A 25,923-nucleotide genomic window follows, 5' to 3' on the forward strand; every position below is an offset into this window, starting at 1 on the left:
CTTATGGGGAAAATTCTGTAAGTAAAAAGGAGGAAAAGGAAGGAAACCTAACCCCCAACAGACTACATGCTATATGTCCAGTACACAGCTCAGCCACTGCAGTTGGAAAACGTGGTAATAATTTCTGCACAGATTCCCAGGGTACTCTTTGAAGTATGTGCTTGTAAAGTCTTACTTTCAAAATATAAATTTCTTACTATTGTTTTCACTGTCTCTGCTCCACCATGTGATAACGTAGTGCTCAGTGGAATGCTTTTACTTGCAGTTCTGCCTGCAATGTAGGCACAATCTAAATGTGCAAAAAAATCTGTTTCCCAGTCTTCTTGGTCTGCATTGAAAGAAGTAATCCAACTGATACTAATAAAATCAGATGAATTCAAGTTCATCCCTGTTGGTAGAACTATTAATTTTTCTTGTTGGGTGAGAAAAACAAAACTTATCTTTGGTTTTGGACTGCTGTAGTCATATGAAGTATGACTACTCTGTATAAAGCTAACTTCTTTTCTGTGCAAGTTTGTGATGGAATGCAAAGGCAGTGCATGAAGGGAATTATTTCCTGTCTTCAACATTGGCATGTTTTGCAGGTTCTTATTGAGACTGCCAAGAAGCTGGGCCTCCAGTGTCACTCCAAGGGGACAATGATCACAATTGAAGGCCCACGTTTCAGCTCTCGAGCAGAAAGCTGTGTGTTTCGCAGCTGGGGAGCTGATGTTATCAACATGACTACAGTGCCTGAAGTGATTCTTGCCAAGGAAGCTGGAATGAGTTATGCTAGTATTGCCATGGCAACAGATTATGACTGCTGGAAGGAGCATGAAGAAGCTGTGAGTGAAACTTTTCTCTGGTATTGCCCTGAGGAATTTGAATGAGAATGTGTAGGTTTTGATCAGAGATGACATTCTGTACTAAATCTGTTCTTAATTGTGTTAGAATCCCTGAGTTATTCTTGATGAATTATTGTGAAGGTAAAAATAGAGTCAGTTGCTGCTATTACATTCATTTTCATGAACCTGCCTCACTACTAGCAAACCTTTTGTTTCCTATAGTCCGAATCAGGGGATCTGTAAGTATGAAGCTCATGAATTTTGTGTGACTTGTCTTCTTTGTGACTGTGATTGGTCTGGTGATTTTACTTTTGCAGCTCTGTACAAAACAATCTATATGCTTTAGTTCTCTTATTTGTTTGCAATACACAAGTATAAACCATAAACATACAGAGGAAAAAACATTTGCACTATCTAAAACGACTGATATTCTAAGACTTCACTTTTACATTTCTGAGTTAAATTTATTTGGGTGTTTAAAATGTGTGCCATCAAAATGGAGAGACACCACTCAGTTGTATTGTATTTCTAGGTTTCAGTGGATAAAGTTTTAAAGACGCTGAAAGGGAATGCAAATAAGGCTACAAGCATACTCCTTTCTGCCATACCTCAGATAGGCTCCATGGAATGGACCAGCACCCTGCACACTCTGAAAGTAAGTACACGATCGAGGCTGATGAGTACCAGGGACAGCGTATGTGCGTGCACAGGTGTATGTTACAGCATGTTTTTGTTTAAATCAAAATGTTTCAGAGTAAATGCTTCAAGAAACTAAATTCATTCAAGAAGGGCGGACAGATTCTACATGATTCTTGCAAATTTTGTTGCCAAGATCTAGCTTCAGTTTTACAAGAAGTTTTGGAAAAGCCTAAAAAAACCAGATAGCTGTATATGGTTGAAGAAGTGAGACATCAACCATAAGATATTCATAAGATACAAATAAATGAGATACACAGTAAGATACAAATATATGTGAATATCCAAATGAAACCCTGATCTTGGATCTTAGCACAAAGAAACATCAACTGGAAGAGACTGAACCAAACCAAAAATATTATGCTCACTTTAATATGTAGAACTGGAAGAGTCTTAAAGCATATGGGTAATAACCAATTTGGAATTACTAGAATTGTGTTCTCTGTAGGTTTTAAGTCCAAGGTACATGAAAAAAATATGGAAAAGAAAGAAATATATTTCAAAATATATTGGCAAGGGAGTTCTTAAGGAAAATATTGGCAAGGGAGTTCTTAGGGAGAATTTTTCTTAGACAAGGTTTACTTGTGTTTTTTATCATCTGTGTTTCACAGGCATACTCGAGATTCATTTGTGGATATAACAAAGAGGGGGAAAACAATGGTAAAACAGTTGGAGTGTCTATCCAGCTTCTCAGCGAGCTTTTTTTTGGCTGGGTTGAGATAAGGACCAGGAGGGATTGTTCATCAAATACTGTCATGAACAAAACAGGCTCAGCTTCAGCTTAGACATATTAATTGAATATATTACTAACAAAATCAGAGCAGGATAATTCCACCCCTGGCTTCTATGAATATTTAAGAATTATTATCAAAATTACACTCAAGATATAACACTTAGCTAGAACAACAAAAAACTACTAAACTAAACAGAAGAAAAAAATCGCTACACTTAATCTAAGGTACAGTCATTACACAGAACCAAAAGGACAAATTACACAAAAAATCTACCCCTAGATTTTCACTACAATTGCAATTCAAATTTCCTACTATCATTCTACTTAATTTTGTGATTTAATACTTGTTTTGTCTGTTATTTCTCCCAATTAATATCCTTATCTCAAAGTCCTCATGTTTGCCTGCATTCTCCACCAAAAATTGAGACTGGCCAAATGCCAGTGCACCATGAAAAACCATTCACTCATGCTTCTCTGCTATAGTTGAGCAGAGGAGAGGGAAAGAAAAAGAAATTAAAAGGCTTGTGGGGTGAGATAAGGATTAGGAATAAACACTCTAAGGGCAAAACAGAGTCAAAACTTTAAAAGGTATAAAGAAAAATTTATTAACAGAATTAAAAGAGGTTAATGAGAACTAAAACCTTTAGAACATCTTTCTTCCCCTCCCCCAGCCCTTCTTTCCTTCCCACCAACAGCAAAGAGAGACAAAACATGGGGTTTTAGTTTTAGAGTTTGTCACCTCTAAAAATCTTCAGTTTGCTTAGGGAGGGGTCTCTTTTGCCATGCTGCCCTGTAGACCCTTGCTACCAAAACCAGGCCATGCAAACCCAGTATGTCATATCAGTGATTCTCATCTCTAGTTTAGTCAATGTCATGAAGGGAAGGCATATTCAATAAAATGCACCTCAGCCACTTCTTAAGCATAAATGACCAGGTCAAGTTTGTAGAATTCTAACCCAAATTCTTGCAATTACTCTTGCCAATTCTTTACTGAAAAACCTACTTTTCTTTAGGAGTGCCTGAATTATCTTTATGAATCTTCCTCACCTGGTTATCTGAAACAGTTATTTTAATGTTCCCTCTGTACATATGAGAGAGGTAACTGACATTTTCCTTTACCTTTTGCATTCATTAGGAAGTTGTATCATTGGATGGATAAGGGAGGCACCAAAATCGCTATTGCTTCTTCCCTCTAATCCACCAAAAACATTTTCAGAGAATAGGACTGCATTTTTTAATACAGATGCCTAACTATACAACAAACTCAAGAGTTTGAACAAATAATATAAAATGTGCTAGATATTCCTCAGGCACTTTTTTTTCATACTGGCATGAAAGGAAATGGTTTCCAAGTATATTATGCTGCTTAAGTACTGATGAATCTGCCTTGGTTTCTGGCAGGCATACTTCAGTGAGCAGTGTCCTCCTGTGTTCCTTTTCATGATTGTCTTGAATCTTCATTGGGAGTGAAAGAGAGCTGGCACTACATTTGCAATGAACACGACCCTTTAATGAACACCAGCTGTTCTTTCAGTTCATTGTCATGTACTTCTTCCAGCTCAGTCCCCTAAGTACTGGAAGAAGAAAATGTGATGCACCAGAGGAAGGGTTACTTGGTCCTAGTGTTGCTTCTTAACTTTTTTCCTCTTAAATATCTACTGCCTCATATCAATGATGAATAATGAAATCGTTTCACTTACAATTCTTAGGTGTTTATGTTCTTTGCAGACAGGTTTGAGTGATAGTGTACTGAGAAAGGCTCTGGAAGAGCTGGAAAGAGGCAGTGGGGATTGAAATTTTATATCAAGAAAGTAGGTGCCATGAGGATTAATGACTTGAAAGAACAAGAACTCTGAAATAAGTTCCAAAGGCTTCGGAGGCTTCCTTTAATTTTACATAGGAACATCAGGGAAGGCTACAAATGTTCCTGTTTGGGGAATTCAGTTGTGATAAAGCAGAGGAAGGATTGATGTTAACAAATGAGAGAGGCAATTTTGCAGGGAAGCAAAGAGAAACATACATGTATGTGCCTCTGTACAAGTATGTAATTGAACCATAAAGAGTTTTTAAAATCTATTGTCTTGTATTGTACTTCAGTATATTTTATAGTGTGAGTTTTGAAGGCCAGATGATGGACTATTTCAACTGTTTTGGAGCTTTTTTCCTAGACCTTGAAGGCAGCAGCTCTTGCAGCACTGTGGAAATGTGTTAAAGAACACAGACAAGGAGCCAGCTGAGTAAGACTGCAGCTGGTACACTCCTTTCAGTGACAGAATATAGTCAAGCCATAGCTGTGCATATGAAATGTGCAAATGTCTGGTTTAGTGTTGGGACGGCTTGTGAAACAGTAAAGCTCTACGTAGACACAGCTTTTCTTCTCCAAGATCTGTAATCTGTCTGCTTTGACAGGAAGAACTTCACCTGGCAGGAGAAAATGTGCTGTCAGTCTCTGTCCACCTTTATTTCTCTGTCTCCTTGTGTGGAAGCATTAATCCCAGATCAACACACACGCCAGTGGTGTCATCTCTGAATCTCACTGTAATTTCAAGGAGAGACTTTGGTGTTGAAACAAAATGTCCAAGGGCTGTTTTTTTGGATAAAGGATAGGCTGCTTGCCATCACTTCTCTTTACTGTATCATTTAATCTTTGATATGTCAGTGAGTGTAAGTGTACTTGAAAAGTCTAAGATGAATTTAGGCCAGTGTTTAATGGCTTTCTTGCTGTAAAGAGATACATTTCCAGTGTCAATTTAAAGCCCTCACTCTTTCAGAACAGGTTATGTCACCTGCTGTTTATGTCAAGTGTCAGGAAACACAGATGATGCTTTTGATGACAGTGGTCCAAGTGATTTCTGGTTGGTGTCAAGGAAATTTCTGGATAGGCGGGTCAGTCATGGGTGATATACAGCTGGATATGCTGTTAACTGAGAAGAGTTGTTTAGTGAGGTGATAATTACTGACAGTTGTTGCTGTAATCTTCATGAAATTGTGGCATTCCAAATCCTGTGACGAGCAAGTAACGCAATTAACAGTACAGGTTCAGATGAGCAGGGTTGGAGTTCAGGTGACCATACTTGTTTTCTGAAGAGTCAAGGAGCTCCAGAATGTTGGCAGATCTTTAAGGGCAGCATTCTGATCCACAGAAATACTTTGACTGAACAGGAAACAGATCTAGTGCAGAAATGCAGCAATCAAGGATTGGCAGCAGAAACAAGCTGCAAAGAGAGAACCCAGATGGAAGTGAAGGTATGTTAGGGATGCTTTCAGGACAATGGGAGCTTGTCTGTAGTTGACAATTGGAAGAGATGTCAAAGGCAGCAAGGACTGCAGCCAAAGCATTGATAACAAAAATTTATCATGTAAAACATGGGCTCATTGTCCATAAAGTAAGCGAATGGGTGGCAGCAAACAATTTCATTTGTTTCAAGACTTTTTTTTTAATCTTTGCTAAGAAAAGTATGAGTTAAAAAAAAAACTGTCCCGTTGAAAAGAATTTTAGCTCATCATAACTGGGAATTGAGCTCTGTACCTTTATTACATTACAAAAAGGATTAACCCCATGAGTGTCTGGAGAGAATCTGTACTATAATGCCTGTTAGAACTGATTTTTTTTACAGTGTGTCTGTAAGAAGATCAGCTTGTGGTAAGGTGTCAGAGCTTTTGTGAGTGCTCCTTAGGTAAATTTCATTACTCTCTGGGGAAACCTGCTTGTACTACCTGCCTTTTTCTTGAACTTCCGTACTAGCCTGTGAAAAATGTATTTGTCAGATCTCTGCTACAAGGAATAGTGCTCTGTTTTGAGAGTTGTGGTAAGTGAATACTCTAGGATAGTTTAGATTGGGTAAGCTAACTGCAGATGTATTTCAATATACTTCATCAGGGAGTCACTTGGGCATTTATGTGATTTGACGGGTAACAAGTTGAAGGGCGTAAAGCTTAGTATTTTTTTCAGTAATTTTTTCTAGTCTATCTCAAACTGAAATGTACATTCCTAAGTTCTGTATTTAGAATTCTAATCTTGTAAATATCTTCGAGTAATTTTCTTCCTCAAAAAATATCTCATCTGTGATACTGGTCAGTGAATGTACGTGTGTGATCACAGTATATTGGCGCAGGTGATTAAAGTGGTGGAGGAAAATTCATGAAGGCTTCACTTCAACTATAGTTGCACTGGTCTACAACATGCAGGGGTACTTGCAGGCCAAGAACTTCTCACAAAAGCTGAGATTAAAATGTTTCTTAGACCCTGCCCTTGAATGTGGCCCATGTCAAAGTTGCCTGTCCCTACATAACCTGAGTATTTCATTCACTCACAGTCAGTGCCATCTGGCTGGTTTCTGTTCTTGATAGCTGTACTTCAGAATTGATAAAAGTCATGTAAAAGTCACAGAAAGCATGCTGCACAATTTTTCATTTGCAGTCTGTAAGCCCAAAGTTCATAAATTAGTGGTTTTGCAATATGGTTTTTCTTCTCCATATCAATAATCCTATCACATAGCTTTGCAAAAGTTGTAACGACATCTCATTGTGTGTGTATGCCCTCCTTGTAATAATACTGACTTCTATGGTGTTGAAAAAGTTGGAGATACTATGCACATGAAAGGATTTACACGTTTGTACCCAAATGGAAGCTACATAATCTACCTTTACAATGAAAAGTAATTCTCTCTGCATTGGCAAAAGAAGCACTTATCTCCTGTGACTTTGTGTTTCAGACAACGGTGCAGTGTTCGGTTATCCTGCCAAAGCAGTAACAACCTGGATGAACCTTGAAGTTTCAGTGCTTTCAAGGAAGAATGGATCACTTTCGAGCTTTCAGAGGTCATAATATCTTCAAAAATTGCTACAAGCTTAAAAGAATGGACTAAACATTGACCAATGATCATGTGTAAGGCTGCTGTTAAAATCTTTGTCGGTTTGATCACATATAAGATGGTTAAAATTAGATTTTGAATATGTTTTCAACTATAAATAGCCCTACTGACAAACTGTATCTGACAGAGAAAAAAAGTCAGTATCCTCTATTCAGTGGTACCTTTTAACTGGTGATAGGAAGCAAAGTCTAAGTTATATTGTTGTTGCAGTTTCATAAAATAAGGTGTACGAAAGCAGATTCACAGGCTATTTGTTTTGCTGTTTCTACCTCCATCTTTTCCTTCAACGAGGCACATAATTACAATTCACTTCAGAAACATAACAGAAAAACTGAACAATTTCAAATTAAAATTATACTATTTTTATACATTATCCATATTTTTTATTCCAGTGATTTTTTTAAGCAGCATATTTGTTTTGTGTGCTAGAAGACCTGTTTTAATAATTATGGTGGTTCTGTCACAGCAGCAGGTGTGTAATGAGTTAGTGTTGGAGACCAAAGTAATGCCTAAACCAAATTTGTGCCTGAAGATGTACTTACATGACTTACAGAACTGTACAGAAAAAGTACTTTGCTGACAGTGTCCCAAACACACCCATTTTCTGCTTTATTGAACAGCAGTTTTAGTTCCTGTATTAAGTGATGAATGTGCTCGAGTGGTTTGAATGTATGCATTTCAATTTTTAATACAGTTTTATTTTAATAAAATAACCTGCTACTTCTTGTCTAGTAAATAAAACAAATGAAACATATACCTCTCCAAGATGTGTGGAAATCAGGGGTGGGGGGGGTATTTGCTTCTAGTCATTATGTATCTCAATTATTTTTGCCATTCATTAAACAGGTTGGTGATGATACCTTGTAAACAACACTTTCAGAAAGACACTTTTTAGAAAATACTCTGCTGCTCAGAACTTTAGGTTCTAAGTCCCTGAACAGGGATTGCTGAGGCAGAAGTGGATCAGGGTGTAAGGAAAAGATCAGAAACATGAATGGTAAGGATCCTCATAGTACTGTAAAAAAAATATACTAATCCAAAGGAAAATAGAAGAAAGCAGGTACACAAGCATTTTAGCTTCCTTGTCTTTTTCTGTTAGACACCCGGTCTCCTGCTGTGAAATCCTTTAGATCTGGATGTATTCTTTCTAGCAAAACCAGTAGAGGTGCTTTTCAGGTACCGGGGAAAATAGTTTACCCAATTTTCTATTTCATGGTGTTTTTTTAAAAATTTGGATTGCAGGAGCCAGAGCTGGAACATACATTGCATTACCTTCCACTAAGCCAAATCATATATGCGGCCTTAAGAATGGTTTCCATTTTTATCTTTCTTCCATTGGCACCTCTGGTGGAATGGATCAGATCTATGTGTTATAAAGATAAAGTTTTTTTCTGGGTGTTCATTTTCAATCCCCTTGGGTTTCTCTTTTTGTACTTGGTAGTGACATATAATGGTAATTGTTATGCTATTTTTTTTGTTTATATACTGGGTACTTAATGTCACAGGAGAGTGGCACAGAGCACGTCCATAGGTAATGGGTTCTGTTACACATTTCTGTTACATATTCTTCATATGTGAAGCTAGGTGAGAGCATAGATAAGAATAGCTGCATCCAAAGAGTTACAGTCAATAGCTCAGTGTCCAAGTGGAAACCAGGAACAGATGGTTTCCTTCGGAGGTCTGGGACCAGCACTGTGTAGTATTTTCATCAATTAAGTAAGAGAGTGAGATTGAGTTTGTGGAAGAAAAAAGCACCAAGCTAGGTGGTGAGTGAAGGAAGGAATGTCATCCAGAGGGACCTTGACAGCTCAAGGAGTGGGCCCAAGTTCAACAAGGCCAAGCAGAAGGTGCTGCATTTGAGTTGAGGTGAAGGCGGTTGAGATCAGCCTAGTGGAGATGGACTTTGGTGTGCAAGTGGATGAAAAATTGAACATGGGCCAGCAATGTGCAGTCACAGTTCAGAAGTCCAGCTGCATCCTGGGCTGCATCAAAAGCAGATTGAGGGAGGTGATTTTGCCCTTTACTCTCATGAGACCCTACCTGGAGTATTGCATCCAGTTTTGGGGTACTTTGTAAGAAAGATGTGTTGGAGCAAGTCCAGCAGAGCACCACAAAGATGACCAGAGGGATGAAGCACCTATCCAAAGAGGACAGGCTGCGAGAGTTGGGGTTTTTCAGACTGGGGAGGAAAAGGCTCTAGGGACATCTTAGAGTGGCCTTTCAGAACATAGAGGGGGCTTATGAGGAAGAGGGAGAGAGACATTTGTCCTTTCACTGCAGGACAAAGAGCAACAGTTTTAAGTGGGTATTTTTAGATTGGATGTAAAAATAGTTGTTATGTTGGGGCTGCTGAGACAATGAAACAAGTTGCTCAGAGAAGTTGTGGATGTCTTTAGAAGTATTCAGAATCAGATAGACAGAGTTCGGCCAAGACTAGTGGAAGGTGTCTCTGCCCATGGTGGGAGGATTGGGCAATATGTCATTGATGGTTTGGGCTGGAAGAGACCTTTCCATCATATTTACTTGCTCTGTCAACATAGGCTTGGTACCTAATGGTCTCTCATGCAGAATTTGTATATAAAGTCTATAAAACTCTGGTAGTGTATAGTGTGTTGTTTGCAAAGTTCAGTGTACGTTTTATAGTCTGAAATGTTCTGCAAGTAATTTATCCATAGGACTACAGATAGAGATGGTAATTGGCAAGAAAAGCATAGGATAATGTTTAATTATGTAAAGAAGGGACCAAATATAAGTGATTTTAATGGTCTTTCTAAACAGTCTTAAGAAATGTATTTACTGTAGGCAGAACTGCAGGTGTAATAGAACGAAGACACAAATTGTATGTATTGCATTACTAAAACCAAGTAAACATTCTAACAAGGAATCATGGCCCTTTCTTGGACTCAGAATATGTCTGGTTTCACAAGAATGAGACAGTGATGGGCAGAGGCTTCACTGATAAAAGTTGCCACACTTCAGTTTGTGTCTCTCCGTTACTTTTTTTTTCTTTTTTTTTCTTTTTTTTTCTTTTTTTTTTTTTTTTGCGTTTTTCAGTCCATTTGCTTTGAAGGATTTGGGGTACTGCCTTCTGGTGCAGAGTATTGATGTTGCTCCTATATCATAACATCAGAATCAGTGTTAGCAAGTATCATTTTGAGGCTCTTAGAAAATTGCATCTTAGCTGGTAAATAGCTTATCAGGATATAGGGTGGTAAACTGTGGCTGTTGCCTAGTTTTCAAACATTCCAGGTTCCAAAGTGTGGCCTCCAAGCTTGACTGATATTACTCATCTTACAGAGACTTCATGGTTTTGGGTTGTTAAGTAAGACACTTCTGGTTTTACACTAACATGTCTTACAACAAATGCTGTCTCCTAGAAAAATTAACAAAGCTTTCGGCAGGAAACCTGTCTCCTTTCTATGTGTATGTTTCACAGACCACTTTAAAACCTCCTCTAAACATGATTCACTTCAAGACAGCTACATAATAGTGAGCACTGAAGCAAATGAAGTAGCTTCTCTGTGCATAAATTACATGGATTAGAACCATGGAAAGCCTAATAAAGTATTAGCTAGTGGAATTTTACTGTAAGTTTTCCAGGTCTGCTTCTCCTTCTCCCGCAGAATTGTCCTAAACTTACTGATTTGTATGGCCTGAAGGCTGTCTCAACTTTGAGTTGAAGAGAACACCCCTAGACCTTGCAGGAACTGATGAAGAACAGATCAGTCTCACATGCTTCTCTGCAGGATATGCTTTGGGGGAATAGAGAAATGCAGCTGGGAAGCAGTGGGTATGTTAGAAATAAATGCTCAAAGCCTAATTTTCTTTCCCACATACATAGAGGGGAGACTGAGTGGACCTGAGTGCTTACAAATAGCACAGATACACAAAGCAAGAGGCATGCCAATATTAAGCAAGGACCAGGAAACACCATAAATAGCCAACTGATTTCTTACTGGATTTTCAGCTGGCATCCAAAGGCAGAGATTGGAACTTTATTAAGCATCCAGATCTACACAGACCACAGGCAGAACTGTCACAGCAGGGTAAGTTCAACACACAAATGACATGCAAGAGAAGACATACACCCACTCACAGGAGCTTTTGTCCAACTGTCTCTTCAGTGATGTTCTTTGGGAGCTCTGCTTCATCTTGGCACAGGTGTCCCAGGCAACAGAGCACCTTCTGCTTTGAGTGAAGATACTTCTCTATTTGGACTCAGTAGGATTCAGCTCCCTATCTATATTCCAAGCCCACACTTACTTGTATCATGAGCACTTCCTCTCTGAGTGTGGACTTGCTCTTAAATCCTACCCCACTCTTCACTGATTGTTTGGATGTTGTATTTTGCTTAGCAAAGCTATCCATGGCTTTTGAAGTCCTTTTACCTTGGATAAGATCTCCCTTTATTTTGCTCAGAGCATCCTCCAGTGTGCATATTAGCAGTATAATGTACTGATGGCAATCCAATACTGTGGTTTCAAATATGGCACAAACCAGACCAGGAGGCAGGCCATTAGATTTATTCATTTGCTCATTTTTTGTTTTCTCTAAAGCATTCTTTGTGGCCTAACACTGATCTATCTTGCTAACATGAGATTGCCCACTCATATCTCATTTTCACTTATCTAAGACTTAAAACTCTTTCATGCTAATATCCAAAGCATTTGGAGAATTTGCATTTGGAGGTGGCATATGACATCAGAATTGAGTTTTTGTATTAGTATTCAAAACAGATCTGAGAGCAGTTGGTGTTCCCAGAATGAACCAGCAAGAGAGTATTTTGTCTATTGAAAGCAACTGAGTATCAGTAAGAGAAGAAATTAATTCAAGAGGTGCTCAGTACTGGGCGGGATCAGCCTTCTAAGACGGAAATTCTGGCTTAACTGTTTTAACGACAGCTTCTTCTCCCCACTGTCATTGCAGTGTTGGCTGAAGCAGGACAGTGCAAAAGGATTGAAATTAACACTTGATCGCACTTTTGCAGAAGTTTGCCATTGTTTACTTAGATGATTGTCAATTTCTCCACCACCTTTGCTTTGACTTGGCTCAGGCAATTTGTGGTGCTAAGGCCTGTGTTTAAGCATACTTGAAAGTATGTTTTCAATCTGAACATTGGGATGTCATAGATTAGACCCAGCTGGAACTAAGAATAGTGCTTCTTGTAAGTGAAACATATTCTAGAGGACACATGCTCTCCTGTTGTTTGGTTTCCTACAATGTGATTCCTTCAGCACAAGAAGGAAGACATTTAATCTGAAATCTTTTAATTTGACCTTACAATCTTAATAGTTAGTGCTTTATAGGAAGCAACTTTTGTATGGGCTTTTATCAACTGTATAAGAAGGTTCTGAAATACATTTTTTGTGTTTTCATAACATAGTCGAACATTAAAATCATTTTTCTGCATCTGCCTCTAGGGTAAACCAGCAAGATAAGCTAGTAGGAGAATGGTGGTGGTAGGAGTTTCTTTCTCCTTAATTGCATGTGAGGACAGCGAAATAACCTCTGTCCTTGGATCAGTTTAGAACAAGTTCTCCACTCCACGTTGTTACTGGTACCTTGGGTTCACTCTCATTTTCTTCTTTGGCCCTTAGGCTGCTCACCATCTAAAGAGAAAACAGATGTAAAAAAACAACAAAAAAAAAACCAAAAGAAAACAAACTAACAAACAAACAAAAAATCACAAACAAAACAACAAAAACAAACAAACAAACAAACAAAAAAAACCATAAAGCCAGCGGTGTTCAAGTGCTTGTTCTGTATAGGCAAGGAATGCCCTCTCACGCACGCCACAAAGCAGGGTCTGCTGTCTGATTTTAAGTGCCATTGCTCATCAGCCACATGCACTGGATTTCTGCAAGGATGAGTTTTAAGAGGCCAGTCAAAACCATTGCCTAGGCTGACATGGAGTGGGATAGGGATATATGTCCCTGGTGCATCCTTTCAGGCACGGGCAGCCATGTTTTGCCTCTGCTTTCCCCAGGCACCTCTTTCTTGAGCTGGACCTGTGTCTCCTCTCCCCTGTTCTGGATACCCTTCTCCCAGGTCACAGCATGCCTGTTTTCTTACCTGTCAACAACCGGCACCATGGAGAGAAAAAGTTGCTGATGCTGGCACTTTCCCCACCTGGGAGGTCAAACTCATATTCTAGATTGCCACGCAACTCCTCAAGTAAGAATGTTTCTGTTTAGAAATCGTGAGGGAGGCTGCTTCCTGAAAGGAGTGGCTGGTTCTTGTTAGCCACCCAGGCTCAGGGCGGGTTTTTTTTTCCTTCGGCCAGCGGCGGGGTGATTAAGGGAGGGCAGCAGGGAAGCGGCGACCCGGAGCGGGCAAACGGGCATGGCACGGTAGTTTGTACGGCAGTTCGCGCAGGCAGGGTAAGCAGGCAAGGTTGCAGGTTTCTTCCTGCTGGAGAGGTTTTTCGTTTGTTGTTTGTGGTGATTGGTTGGTTTGTTTTTGCTCTTTTTGTTGTTGTTTTGGGGTTTTTGTTTGTTTGGTTGGTTGGTTTGTTTTTTTTGTTATATCAATGGCAGCAAAAGCTACCTAGTTCAGTTGTAGGAAGGAGGGTGTATCTAATATCATGACCTCTGCTGATGGTCTAGCTAAACCCTAGGTGTTTTGTCCCTTTGGTCCTTATTTCCCTGAAGCTGTAGATGTAAACAGGGCTTCTCAGAGCCCACTCTCAATCCTGAACTAACATTCAATAACAAAAGCAATGCCAGATCCAGTGGCAGTCATCTGTGTACCTTTCTGGGAGGCAGCCTGACACCTTTAGTTACAAGATTCTTAGTTTTCAACTCCTAAGGACTGCCTCTCCTTTCACTACACCTTCTTGGACTTTTTCCAGAAAGTCAAGTTTCACATTTCGTTTGCAAGTGTTTTTGGTTTTCTACCAAAAGCATAAAGATGGTTACAAATACCTAGTAAGAGACAAGAATGTGGAGATATTGGTCCTCTGGGGACATTTCCACAAAGAAAAATACTTTTTTGTCTTCTTTTTTTTTTTAACTTTTAAACTACTTCTGCCTCTTTTTCCTCCGGTGAGTTTGAGAAAACAAAAACAAAACCAAAAACAAACAAACAACAAAAAAACCCACAAAGAAATGTTTAATTACTTCAGTGAGTGTTGGTTAAGGATTGGTTGAAATCTGATTTAAAAATTATAAAAACAGAACAACTAGGTGTATCATCTCTTCCCTGGGAGTGATTGCCCCATCAGACACAAATGTCTCCTGCACTTGGTACTTTTGCTTGTCTTTTCCATCTTCAAATCCTCACTTTCTTCTGTGAGGGCTCTGAGCATTTCTATTTTCTTCCTGAGATTTAAAGTACATGAGGCTTATTTTCTGTGTAAGTAGGCAATGAAGTTAATGTTATTTCCACACCTTTGTTCCAGGCTAGGTGGGATGATGACTTTCTTTTCTAAAACAGTTTTTATTTTTCCTGTTTTCCCTGAAGCTTTCAAAGACTTTGAACATGGGATTTAAAGCCTGTGAACTCAGACACAAAAACCTGGGTGAATTTGGGGGGGATGTTTCCTGCTTTAAAGCTTGGGAGTCATGTTCTAAAAGAGTAATTTTTTGTAGTGTGTAATAGTAAACTCTGTATTTCTAAGTGCCATTATACCTGAAGGTATTTTATTAAGGTTTCACAGAGGAGAGTACAATTTAAAAATATCTTGTCAAATTATTCAGATGCTGGCATTTACATGCAATTGAGGCTTTTTTTTTTGTAGCTCGCAGCAGTGCTGGCTCCTTGTCCAAAGAATGAACCACATTTTCGCCACTTCTGAAATCGCCATACATAACTCCATGCCTTGAACTTTCCATCTTCTTCGGGAAGTTTTGAGCTTTTTTTCCCGAGTGGGGAGAGGCTGGTGAAAACCCCGTGGGCATCCCGGTGTGAATGCCACTCCCCCTGCCATGTTTCGGAGGGGACTTCCCGGAGCTCTGGCCCTCCTTCCCACGGGATGGGCAGCCTGCAGGCGGGAGGGCCGGCGGCAGGGACCGGGACAGCGAGCCCATCGGCTGGGATGGATGGTGTGTGAATGGATGCGCTGCCGCCGCGGCAGCCGAGCTCTGCCAAACACTGTCCTCAGGCTCCAGCTCGAGAAGCTGAACTGGACTCCCGCCCGCCTGGAGGGTCGGGAGAGAAAACGAAAAGCTCCTTCTCAGAATTACAGGCTATTCTGAGTTGGAAAGAGAGGCACCAGCACCATTGGGTCCGACTTGTCCCACTCGCCCTGCCTCAGAAGAGTTTGTTCCCAGACGCCAAACATGCTCTGTGATGGCGCTCGCTCTCCAATTTCCATTTGTCCCCCAAAGGGCTAAGAACCACTTTTTTTTTCCTCGAGGAAAATAATTCCCCATCCCTGCTACGCTCCCACTTCTAAAAATAGATCATAAATTATGCAAAGAAGGTACAAACTACAGATGAGCTTTTTTTTTTTTTGTACTTTAAGTGTTGTTATCAAGAATGAAATAAACGATTTGGCAATTTTAAACTCTGTGTGTATGTGCTTAAATAATGCATATCTACAAAAAGTCCTGGTATCTGACCTGCGTGATTGTGTTGTGTATATCTATATTTATTCATGCAGACACACACACAAAAATTGAAAGCAACGAACAAAGCTGAAATAAATAGCACCACTCAACTAAGTAGTGCTGCATGCAGAGCCATTAAATACTCGAACACGAGAAGTGAATTATTTTTAAGCCAATCTTTTTCATGTTTTATTACTGAATAATAGCAGGTATTTAATCACACATAAGTGGTATGAACATCGGGTAGATGATAGAAATTGCACAGGAAAAACAGAAAACAGAAACCAAAAGGAGTGCAAAAATCCATATTTATAACCCAAATCGGTCATTTGTTGTTATTTCCAAATATCTGGTTTAGAGAGCCAGAAAGCTGTCTTAAAAATAAGAAGCTCATTGTCTATATCTTCTGAGCAAATGGGATTTCCAAATGCAAAAAGCTACACAGTAACTAATTGATTGCCAATTGTTTTCTCACACGATTTTCCATAAATACAGCTACACAAAATGTTTGTAGTTCCCAAACTGTAATGCTCATCAGCGTTAAAAATTTTACCATTCAATTACTGTTACGCCTTGGTGTTAAAACTATATGTTGAGTGGGTTGGTGAGGGGAGAAGCTCTGGGGATTAATTAAATTTATAAATTATATGGTTAAAGTGTTCAGTCTTTTCAAGTGCAACAACATAAAAGGATCTCAAGGAATAACTAAAATACAAAGATTTGCAGGGCAGTGAGCAAGCCAGTAAGGGAAACATAGCCTTCACTATTTTGGAGTGCATAGGATACTCCAACATAAAAGGATCTCAAGGAATGACTAAAATACAAAGATTTGCAGGGCAGTGAGCAAGCCAGTAAGGGAAATATAGCGTTCTCACTTCTCTAAGCAGCTTTATTGTAAAAAAAAGAAAAAAAAAAAAAGAGGAAAAGGTGAACATTTACTTTTTTTCCCTCCCCACTAGAGCACAAAAGGACCGTCTGGTGCTTGTGCTCTGACTGCCGAAGAGTATGAGAGGGAGAAGCAAGAGCGCTAGTCGTGATTGTGTTCTGGACCTTTTTCCTCTTTTTCTCAGGAAATAGAGAAAATCTCGGCGCGTGTCTTCTCGCAGAAGCGGGAGCCGGAAGGGCACGGGAGGAGCCCTGGAGGTAACGGGACAAAGGAGCACTCTTGCCAGCAGCAGACGGACATCGGGAGCGCCACCATCCGCGATGGCTCGCTGATGACCGGCGGCGGGGATGCTCGCGGGGGAGGTGGGCTGCAGGGACGAGGGGACAAGGACCCGGCGGGACGGCCGGGGACGGGTCAGCGCGCAGCCTTCTCGGCGGCCCCCCCGGCTCCCGGCAGGGGCAGAGGGTCGCGCAGGTACCGCCCCACCGCTCCGTGCGGGCCCCCCGCTGCCACGTCGAGGGGCAGGCGGCCGCGGCCGTCGGGGAGGTCGAGGCGCGCCCCGGCCCGGTGCAGCGCCGCCAGCGTCTCCAGAAAGCCGGCGCGGGCCGCGTCGTGCACCGGGAGGCAGCCGGTGCGCGGGTCGGGGCGGTTGGGGTCGGCTCCGTGCCGCAGCAGCAGCTCGGCCACCCGCGGGCTGCCCAGCATCATCACCTGCGGGGAGAGACAGGGTCAGCGCCCGCCACAGAGCCCCGAGCACCGACGGGCGCCGCCTCCGCCGAGAGCCCGGGGGGCAGCCGGGGCTGGCGGCGGCCGGACCGGCTTCTCTTTTGGGAAGTAATTCTGCTGTGTCGGCTCCTTGTATTCGCATACATTGTGACAGCCGTTTGCCACTATCAGTGCGGATCCCTTCCAACTCGAGATAGTCTATGATTAGATGATAAATTAAAAATATTAGCTAGTGGTTTCCAGACTAGGTATAACACATGTGTGTGTTCTGCTTCACATTTATATAATTTATATAATTTATATAATTTATATAATTTATATAATTTATATAATTTATATAATTTATATACATCATGGTATAAATGGTACTTTTGGTGTGTGTATAAGCACATATATGTACACACACATTTATACACAGATACAGACCAGCTCTGTGTGTGTATAGATATATGCACGCAATACAGACACCGTTTATGTAATTATATAATAAATAGTGCATGTACCTATATTATAAATATATTTAGACATACACATATATAAAAATATATTAAATATATTTATACATATGAAGAGTTTGTAAATATTTGTATGCTGTTATACACAGCATGTATTTTGTGGCAGTAAAGGACCTGAGGGATCTTGCATTAAGGCTGTCGTCACTTAGAATGCATTATCGATTAATCAACGGTCAGCACAGCAATGGGAAAATGCAGCTGGGTGTGGCTCCTTTCGGCATTCGGTGTGGATATTTAAAATTTTCCCTTCCTGAGTTTCGGACGAAGATGTTTTTTCTTTCTTTTTTTTTCTCTCTCATCTCTGTCTTCTTCTCAGAGGTGTGAGAGCAGCTGCTGAGCACTCACAAGCAATGCACAAAAGTTAACTGATGGAAGATTCCGAATGATAATGTCTAAATGGCAAATTCCTAATGACAGTCTGCTTTTCTGCCAGTAGCAGAAAAAAACTTCTGGCAATACTTGATCATACACAACTGAACAAAACCCACAAAAAAACCCCCATCAACCAAAAACCAAAATAAATTTGTACATGGGGTTTTACTTCCCTTACTGTTCTGGTGATTTTCAGTGGAATTTTAACCACCATAAATTGTGACTTAATACTATGAAAAATATCTTAAGACAATAGGGTTTTCTATCAATTGCTATCTCCGGACTTTGGTTTGTCCACTTCAAATAATTTGGTTTATTTATAGTACAAGTGTGAAATACTTATGAATGTCACAATATCTAAATTCCCGATATTAATCTTTTCCAGAAAGAAAAAGAGGGTCCACACAGTCGAGTGTCAGCCATTTTGCAAGTTGCTGACAAGAGAAAGAGAACTTAGTCTGAAATGGGGAAAGGAAAGAGATAATTTATAAGAGTTTGGAGATTCTTTTCATCTGCAATTTGAACGTAAAATGGAAGTAACATGAATAACTTTCTGAGAGCTTTTCTCGGTAATACACTTCAGAAAAATATTTCTGAATATTTAATTAATGTAAAGTGCAAGGACCAAAATAGCTGTTCAGCTTAGCTGAACATTAGATTAATCATGAAATATATATCTTTAAATAATAACTCGAAAAATCTTCCTGAGTTACACAACTCTAATTTAAATCACAGAATATTAATCGTTCAATGAACATTTTAAAAGTGTCTACTTAAGTATGTCGATAAATGTAACACATTTTTAACTCTCAGACTGCCTGGAAAGCAACTCTACATGCTGGTACTTCTAACATCTATCAATAAATACTGCCACTATTGATTGATAGAGAATGTTAAAATTGCTACTACTAAAAGAAAAAAAGAGGTGACTACTAATATATACCTAGTTTCAAGTAACAATTTTTATCAGCACAGTTTCTAGGTTCTTTGCTCATGAATGTACTAGAAAGGGACCCCACTTCGATTTCCTTGGGGAAAAAAAGACCTGTTCGGGCTATATTTAAAAAATCAAGAAATTTGCTCGAAGTGCAGATCATTCCCCAAACCTATCTGGATAGGTTATCTGGAAGCGGATTTTGCAGTCCAACTTCTCCTTTAGACTATCTTCTAGAAAAATTCGTTTGCTGCCAGCGGTTCCCCACTAGTCTCCATCTTGTGCTTATAGGACGGCTGGACTTAGTAAAAAATAAAGGTCACGTTTGAATTCAGACAGCTGCGGCTGGAGTACGGTTCCGATCATAGCGATAAAAAATCATTCTAAACACGAAATGCCCACCCTTTCCCGCCAACGTGGCAAAGCACAGCTTCCCCCCTGCCCCCACCCCACCCAGCCTACGCCGTACCTGGAGCGGGGTTCTCCCAAAGCGGTTGGTCCCGTTGGGATCCACGCCTACTTGCAGCAGCCTCCTCACCTCTTCGTGGTCCCCGCGGGCGGCGGCGCTGCACAGGCGGTCGCCGTCGCTCCGGGGGGACCCCTCCATCGCCCCCCGCCGACCTGAGCCGCACGGCCGCCGCTGGCTTTCCCTCTCCCCTGGCTGCGATCTCTCCCGTCGCTGCGACCCAGCTCGTCACTATCACCCAGCTCCTCCTCTCCCGAGGGCAGCACCCCCCCTCGCACCCACTCCCCCTCCCGCCCCGCCCGTCCCCTCCCCGCTCCGGGCACTCCTCCAGCGGAGCGGCGCTGCGGTGTCCGCGCTCTCTCTGCCCCGGCTTCCAGCGGCTGAGGGAAATGCGCGCACCCGCCCGGGGCGAGGGGCACCGGCAGGGCGGCCAAGGACCGCGGGATGGCGGCAGCCTGGTCCCCAAGCACGGCACCTCGGAGGGCAGCCTGGTCTCATCCCTGCCTCAAGCACGGGCGGTTCTCGCGGGGTTTGTCTCCCACCGGGGAGAGGGGGTGGGGGCGGCGGCCTTGCGCCCCCAACCTCTCCCCACATCGGGCCGGGCTACGAAGGCGCGGGCGCGGGGCGCAGACCCACGGGCAAACAGCTTCTACGGCAGCTGCCTCGGGTGGGGCAGGTGGGTCGGCGACATGACCAAGGGACGAAGGACCTGAACTTTCCCGGAACAGAGAGGGACTCTTTGTGCGAGTGATGGCTCTAGTTTCTGTCTCTGAAAGGGGTCCTGCCCTGCCCGAGCCCATCCGAGCGGTGGGTCGGGGGTCCTTCCCTCCGACCTGTGCCTGCCGAGACCTGGCAGACCGGGTGAGGAAGGGAGCCGTGCCCGCAGCGAGTCTGCGACCAACCTAATGGCAGCGCATAGAAGAAGAGGATCGCTTCAGCCGGGCCCTGCCAGAGCCTCCCGGGAATAGGAAAACCGCGGCGAGAGCCCAGCAGGGTAAGGTGCAGCTCCAGCCGCGCAGCCGGAGGCTAGGCAGAAGAATCTCGCCTTGCAGCTATGAAAGATCCTCAAAATCCAAGCATCTGCTCCTCCCCTTGGCTTTCCGCCAGGCGTCTCCCGCTGCAGGCCCAGACGCACGCCTGCACACACCCCCCCGGCCCAAGAGACGCCCCCGGGCTGCCGAGTGGGAGCGGTGGTCGGCACCCACGACCTGCGCCGTGAAGTTCTTATTCTGCTACCTCGAAGTTCCTGCCTCTTACAAAGGAGGCAGGGGGAATAAGGGTGTTTTTCAGGGTTTTGTTTTCCCTTTTTTTTTTTGTTTGTCCTTTCCTTTTTTTCCCTTCACCCCCTCCACCCCCGCCCCCCGCCCAATGTCAGTTCCCTAATCTCCTTTTTTTTTTTTTATTTGCGGCCGGTGCCACGCCGTAGAAGTATCCGCTGTGCAGATACAACCCCCGAAGAGCTCTGCATCGCTAAAAGAGAAACGGTGATAATGTCTACATTTACTATTAGCCAAAAGCAGAGACATCCTCGGATGAGGAGAAATAAACACAGATTTATCCCTGAGTAGACAAGTCAGAGGTTCACTAAAATGTCTTAGTTTAGTGGCTCTTGGAGCCTCCCTTGCGAAGTTTCTGAGGCAAGTGGCATTGCAGGATCAGGGTCCAAAATCTGAGGCGACATCCTCGCTTGCTGGGGACCGGTGGTGAACTCCCACCACATCGTGTTTTTTCTACAATGCATGGTGCAAAGCAGCCCTCGGGACAGATAGGCAGTTTAAAACAAACAAATAAATAAATAAATTTTAAAAAATTAAAAAATAATAAATAGTGTTTAAAGAGTGGATTTTTAGAAGTCTGTAAAGTCTAAGAAAGTAAGATGATCTCCCACCCAAAAGGCAGACTATCTTCCAGTTCTTCTTGTGCTCTCTGACATTAATGATAGCCACACAGAGATAAATCCAAGGAGAAAACCTCATTGGTTATGTCCATCAGGTGTCTTAAAATTTCAAATCGGTAGTGATGCACAGCAAGGTTGCAGGTATCACTGCCTAGCCTTGTTTTCTGTGAAATAGTATTGATCATGGATTTTATGCATCTGTATGTATAAGTACAGGAATACATATCTTTTTCTGAGTATATAAGCATAAAAATATGTGGGAGTCAATGACCTTAATTAAAGGTCTTTTCCAACCCAGTTAAATCTGTGAAGAAAAAAAAATGCACACTGACATGTCAATGTGTTTGCAGATAAAGATGTCACTTCAAGTCAGAGGGCCTGTCTGTATCTCCATCTCTATCTCCACTATATTATGTTAAAAGCTAATAGTGTAAAACAACAAATACTGTCCCATTAGTATGTCCCAACATTATCGACCCCCCAAATCACTTATCAAACTACTAGAACGTTTTTAACTCACAACATTTCAAATTACATGATTGAAATAATGGGATTTCTTCCCCCTCTAAAAGCAAATCTTATATTATACAATTCTAGTACCAACAAAAGACCTCAAATTAATCAAAACATAACAATACGGAGTCATATCTGAAGTTAGAGTAATAATAATACAGCCTATGCTACTGTGTTTTGAGAAAGAACCTTGTATTGCACTTGTATCTCGGGGGGAGGGAAGAGAATCCACCTTTTCCCCCCAGCAAACCTTACTGCAAAGATATTTTCATTAAAAATATCTTTTTTGCAGTATAAAAGTAAAATCAAAACAAAAAAAAAAGAGAATCATGTTAAGAATAAAAAAGCAAAGATTTAAGAGAAGGAGTAAAAAAATATAAAGAATCATGTTAAGCAGTGTCCCTATCCTACATTTCTGCTCTTATTTAATTTTAGAATTATTATTCAACCGTACAGATTTTTGACACTGAAAAGAGATCCATTTTAATACTACAGTGCAGCAATCCTGCAAATTGTTCTGAGATGTTTTGATAAGAGCATAAAGGACGGAAGAGGTAACTTTCAGTTAAAAAAGCAGCCATCTTATGCCCCATTTAAGGCTTAGCAAGTATTACACTTTCAATAACCACAACAACTAAAAATGGAAATATTTACATTTTATCTAACAAGTATTTGGATAATAGGTTCAGGGGTTAAATAAATACTATAAAGAGACAAATTATAAAGAACATAATATTGGGATTTCCTAGCTTGTAAATAGGTAAAAAGCACACAAGAGAAGCAGGGGTAGGAGGTGCAATGGAGAGGTTGCATGGAAGAAACCTCTTTTATATCTAAAGGGAGTGGGGGAAACAGTTCTGAGTAGTTCCGAGTTACACAAAAAATGAAGCAATACCGTTTACAGAAATCATTTAACATCATTCTTTTCTTCAGTTTAAAATGTCAGATATTTGTAAAGATATTTATTCTGATTACACATATTGGTTAAAACCGGGAAAATCTATCACCTTAATTTTAGTCGTTCAGAAGTTGTGCCATGGGAGTTTCTATTGAACTTAAAAATGATTGAAAAATTATCCTGAACAAACAATGCCAAAAGCAAACCGCACACAAAAGCTCAAACATATCTCAGAGAAACTGTGGTAATAATGAATAAAAACTTCACAGAATATATCTTACAATCAAAGATTGTTTAGGGTTGGAAAGGACGTCAGAGATAATACTTCCAATCCTGCCCCCCACCCTGCCTCATCCAGCCTCGTCTCAGACACTTCTAGAGATGGGGCAGCCACCACTCCATTATGTGTTACCCTTATAGTTACAAAACTATCCCTAGATACTCCATCTTCCTTAGAGTTTTTTTGGTTTCATTTTGTGGTTTTATTTTTTTAAATTAAATTTAACACACACATGTGTCTCACTCCATCCCAAGACCTTTAAAATGCGATTTGCAGTCTAGAGCTAACTGGCATTTTATAAAAGCTTATTCTGCCTGATTAAAAGCTCAGGGGAAGGGAATTTAAAAAAAAGAATTATTTATGGCAAGTGTGGAAATAGAGTGAGAAAATAATAGCCATACTTTTGGATCCATGAGGGCTTTTTTCCTTGCTACAGAGAGTTGGTGATTAGCACCCTCGTACTTCACCTTCGTGGTGATTAGCACCCTCATACTTATGTTTGCATTTGAGATTAATGTTTTTCAGGTCAGACAGAGCTTATAGTTTCTTTTTCCCCCATTTAGTATAGAATGAAAAAATGAGGCCTACTAAAAATGCAAAAAATGAGGCAATTTGAAGGCAACAAGGAAAATTGTCTATATTTTCTGATTTATATATATAATATTATATATATATATATATATATATATATATATATATATATATACACGCATAAGTCATGTGCGTATATCTGTGTGTATGCCCCACACTTTTTATTAAAATAGCACTGGAAGCAATCTCAACAGAGTGTGAGCTAGAAAACTCTGAATTACTTTATCTCCACACCCTGAGTCTTAGAGCTTGAAAGGTTAAAAATTTATACATCTATTTATACGTGTATAAAATAAATGGTGTCTATTTTTGAAGTAATTTTGAGGCAAATATTTCTACTTCTCTTCCACCTCTCTTCTTTCCAGGCTGTGCTGTGTATTAAAGGAGGTTGTGGAATGCTCTGATAACTTTCTACGAGGATTTTGCAGAACAATCCTCACATTCTCAGCAAAATTAATATTCACTTTAGCTTCAGTGCATGTCTAATTATTATTGTTGTTTTTTATGTGTGATAATCAATGCCACAACAATCTGATTCTACACTCTGCAATAAGGAAAATGTCTAAAACTGCCCGAGCCTCGGATGTCTTTCAAGGTCCTTCATACGAGTGTATTTTAATTACTCCTTCTGACACTGCTCGTCTGCTCTGACCCTTATTTCCCATATTTTTGTAACAGCAAGGGAAGGAAAAGTACGCCACTGTATTTCACTGTCGTTTTCAAGAGTGGAAATAATACACGGTCGGAAAACAGTGGCCATTTTCTCTCTTCAGAGCAATAGCTATGTTCCTTGTTTGCAAGAAACTGTCTGAAAAGGATGGGAAGGGGTGGTGGATTTATATTTTCGCAATAAACTATACAGAAAACGCCTCAAAAAGTGGGAGGCAAGGCAGAAATAAGTTACAGTAACTTTTCAAGAACTGGACATTTTCTACTGCGTAAAAAAAAAAACAAAAACAAACAAAAAAAAACCAAACAAAAAACCCCACCAGCACGGAGACACCCTGCCTGTAGAAACCTAACGTGTTTCCCGGTGCCATCTGAGCATGTGGCGCGGAGGGGTCAGGAGTCCCCGCGGCGCTGCCACGGGCCCTGGGCCGCCGCCTCCCGCTCCCGCTGCCCCGTCGGGCCGCCCGCGCCGCCCCCGAGCGGCCCCGCTCCCGCCGTCCTACCTGGGCCGGGGGCTCCCGCGGCGCCTCCGCCGCAGAACCAGCTGCAGGGCAAGGCGCCGCGGCCAGCGCCGCCCCAGCGCCCCGAGAAGGCGGCGGAGGATGCGCCAGCCCAGCGCCCAGGCCCGGGGTCGGCTGCGGGCGCGCCGAAAGTGGATGGTGCACCTTATCCGCCGCGGGGACATGGGTGCGGGGAAGCCGCGGGCGCGTCATGCTACAAATACCTCCCCAGCGGGGCCCCACCGGTGAATCGGCCCTCTCAGCCTCCATTCATTGGAGAAGATTTTATTTATCTCTTTTTTATTCGTTCATTTTTTTTTTCTTTTCCGTTCAACTAATTTCGACTCCCCATTTCGCTTCACACCCCCTCCGCTCTCCCCCCTCCCCTACACCCCGCTCTAAACTCCTCCCACGATGATGGCTCCCGCCTCGAAAAGCGGGCAAAGGAAGATTGGGGGGGGAGGGGGGGGGAGGGAGAAGATCGCCGGGGAAGAGCACCGCCACCAGACGGGCGTGGGGACCGGCCAATCGCAGGGCGCTCCGAGGCTTTCAAATAAAGCCTTGACGACATCTCCTTGCCCTCCCCCCGCTCTGTCCCTCCAAACACACCGCCTCCCGCTCCGTTTGGGTTTTTTTCTTGCTGTTCAGTTGCTCCCGGACCGCACTGCCCCCGGGAAAACCCCGACGGGAAAGGGGGCCTGCGGCGGCTCGGAGCGCCGCGCTGGCACTCGTGAGAGCCGGCTAGCGGATCGCTGCCGCTTGGAAAGCGCGGGCCACTGTTGGCCCGGGCGAGCAGCTATTTCCTTGTCACATGGCCATTTGAACGCGACGCGGGAGCGTTGCGTAGCGAGGCGGGGGAGGGGGGGCGCCGGGAGGGGGGAGAGGAAAGAAAAGAGGATCTCTATTTCCCCGCGCCGGACACCGAAACGTGTAATGAACGGTTCCCGCCCAGCCCCGGGCCTTCTCCGCGACCGTGCTCCGCGGTGTCGGACCTCTTCGC

At 42.1% G+C, this 25,923-nt stretch overlaps 2 protein-coding genes across 2 annotated transcripts in view; one reads left to right on the top strand and one right to left on the bottom strand.

The window, feature by feature from the left end:
* Positions 1 to 7,881, top strand: part of MTAP (methylthioadenosine phosphorylase) — a 32,238-nt gene extending 24,357 nt beyond the window's left edge. Inside the window, exons 6-8 of the mRNA XM_036404025.2 lie at positions 585 to 824; positions 1,357 to 1,479; positions 6,969 to 7,881. Coding sequence (XP_036259918.1) covers positions 585 to 824; positions 1,357 to 1,479; positions 6,969 to 7,007 — 402 coding nt within the window. The 3' untranslated portion in view covers positions 7,008 to 7,881. The remainder of the gene's footprint in view (positions 1 to 584; positions 825 to 1,356; positions 1,480 to 6,968) is intronic.
* Positions 7,882 to 15,837: 7,956 nt separating this feature from the next.
* LOC118699305 (cyclin-dependent kinase 4 inhibitor B-like) lies at positions 15,838 to 19,755 on the bottom strand. The gene is made up of 2 exons (XM_036403239.2): positions 19,579 to 19,755; positions 15,838 to 17,273 (listed from the first exon to the last, which is right to left on the bottom strand). Exons 1-2 carry the CDS (start codon positions 19,714 to 19,716, stop codon positions 16,977 to 16,979), a joined length of 435 nt encoding a protein of 144 aa, XP_036259132.1. The 5' UTR covers positions 19,717 to 19,755; the 3' UTR covers positions 15,838 to 16,976.
* Positions 19,756 to 25,923: the final 6,168 nt, after the last annotated feature.

The sequence above is a fragment of the Molothrus ater genome, chromosome Z, assembly GCF_012460135.2.
Source record: "Molothrus ater isolate BHLD 08-10-18 breed brown headed cowbird chromosome Z, BPBGC_Mater_1.1, whole genome shotgun sequence".
NCBI classification, from domain to species: Eukaryota; Metazoa; Chordata; class Aves; order Passeriformes; family Icteridae; genus Molothrus; species Molothrus ater.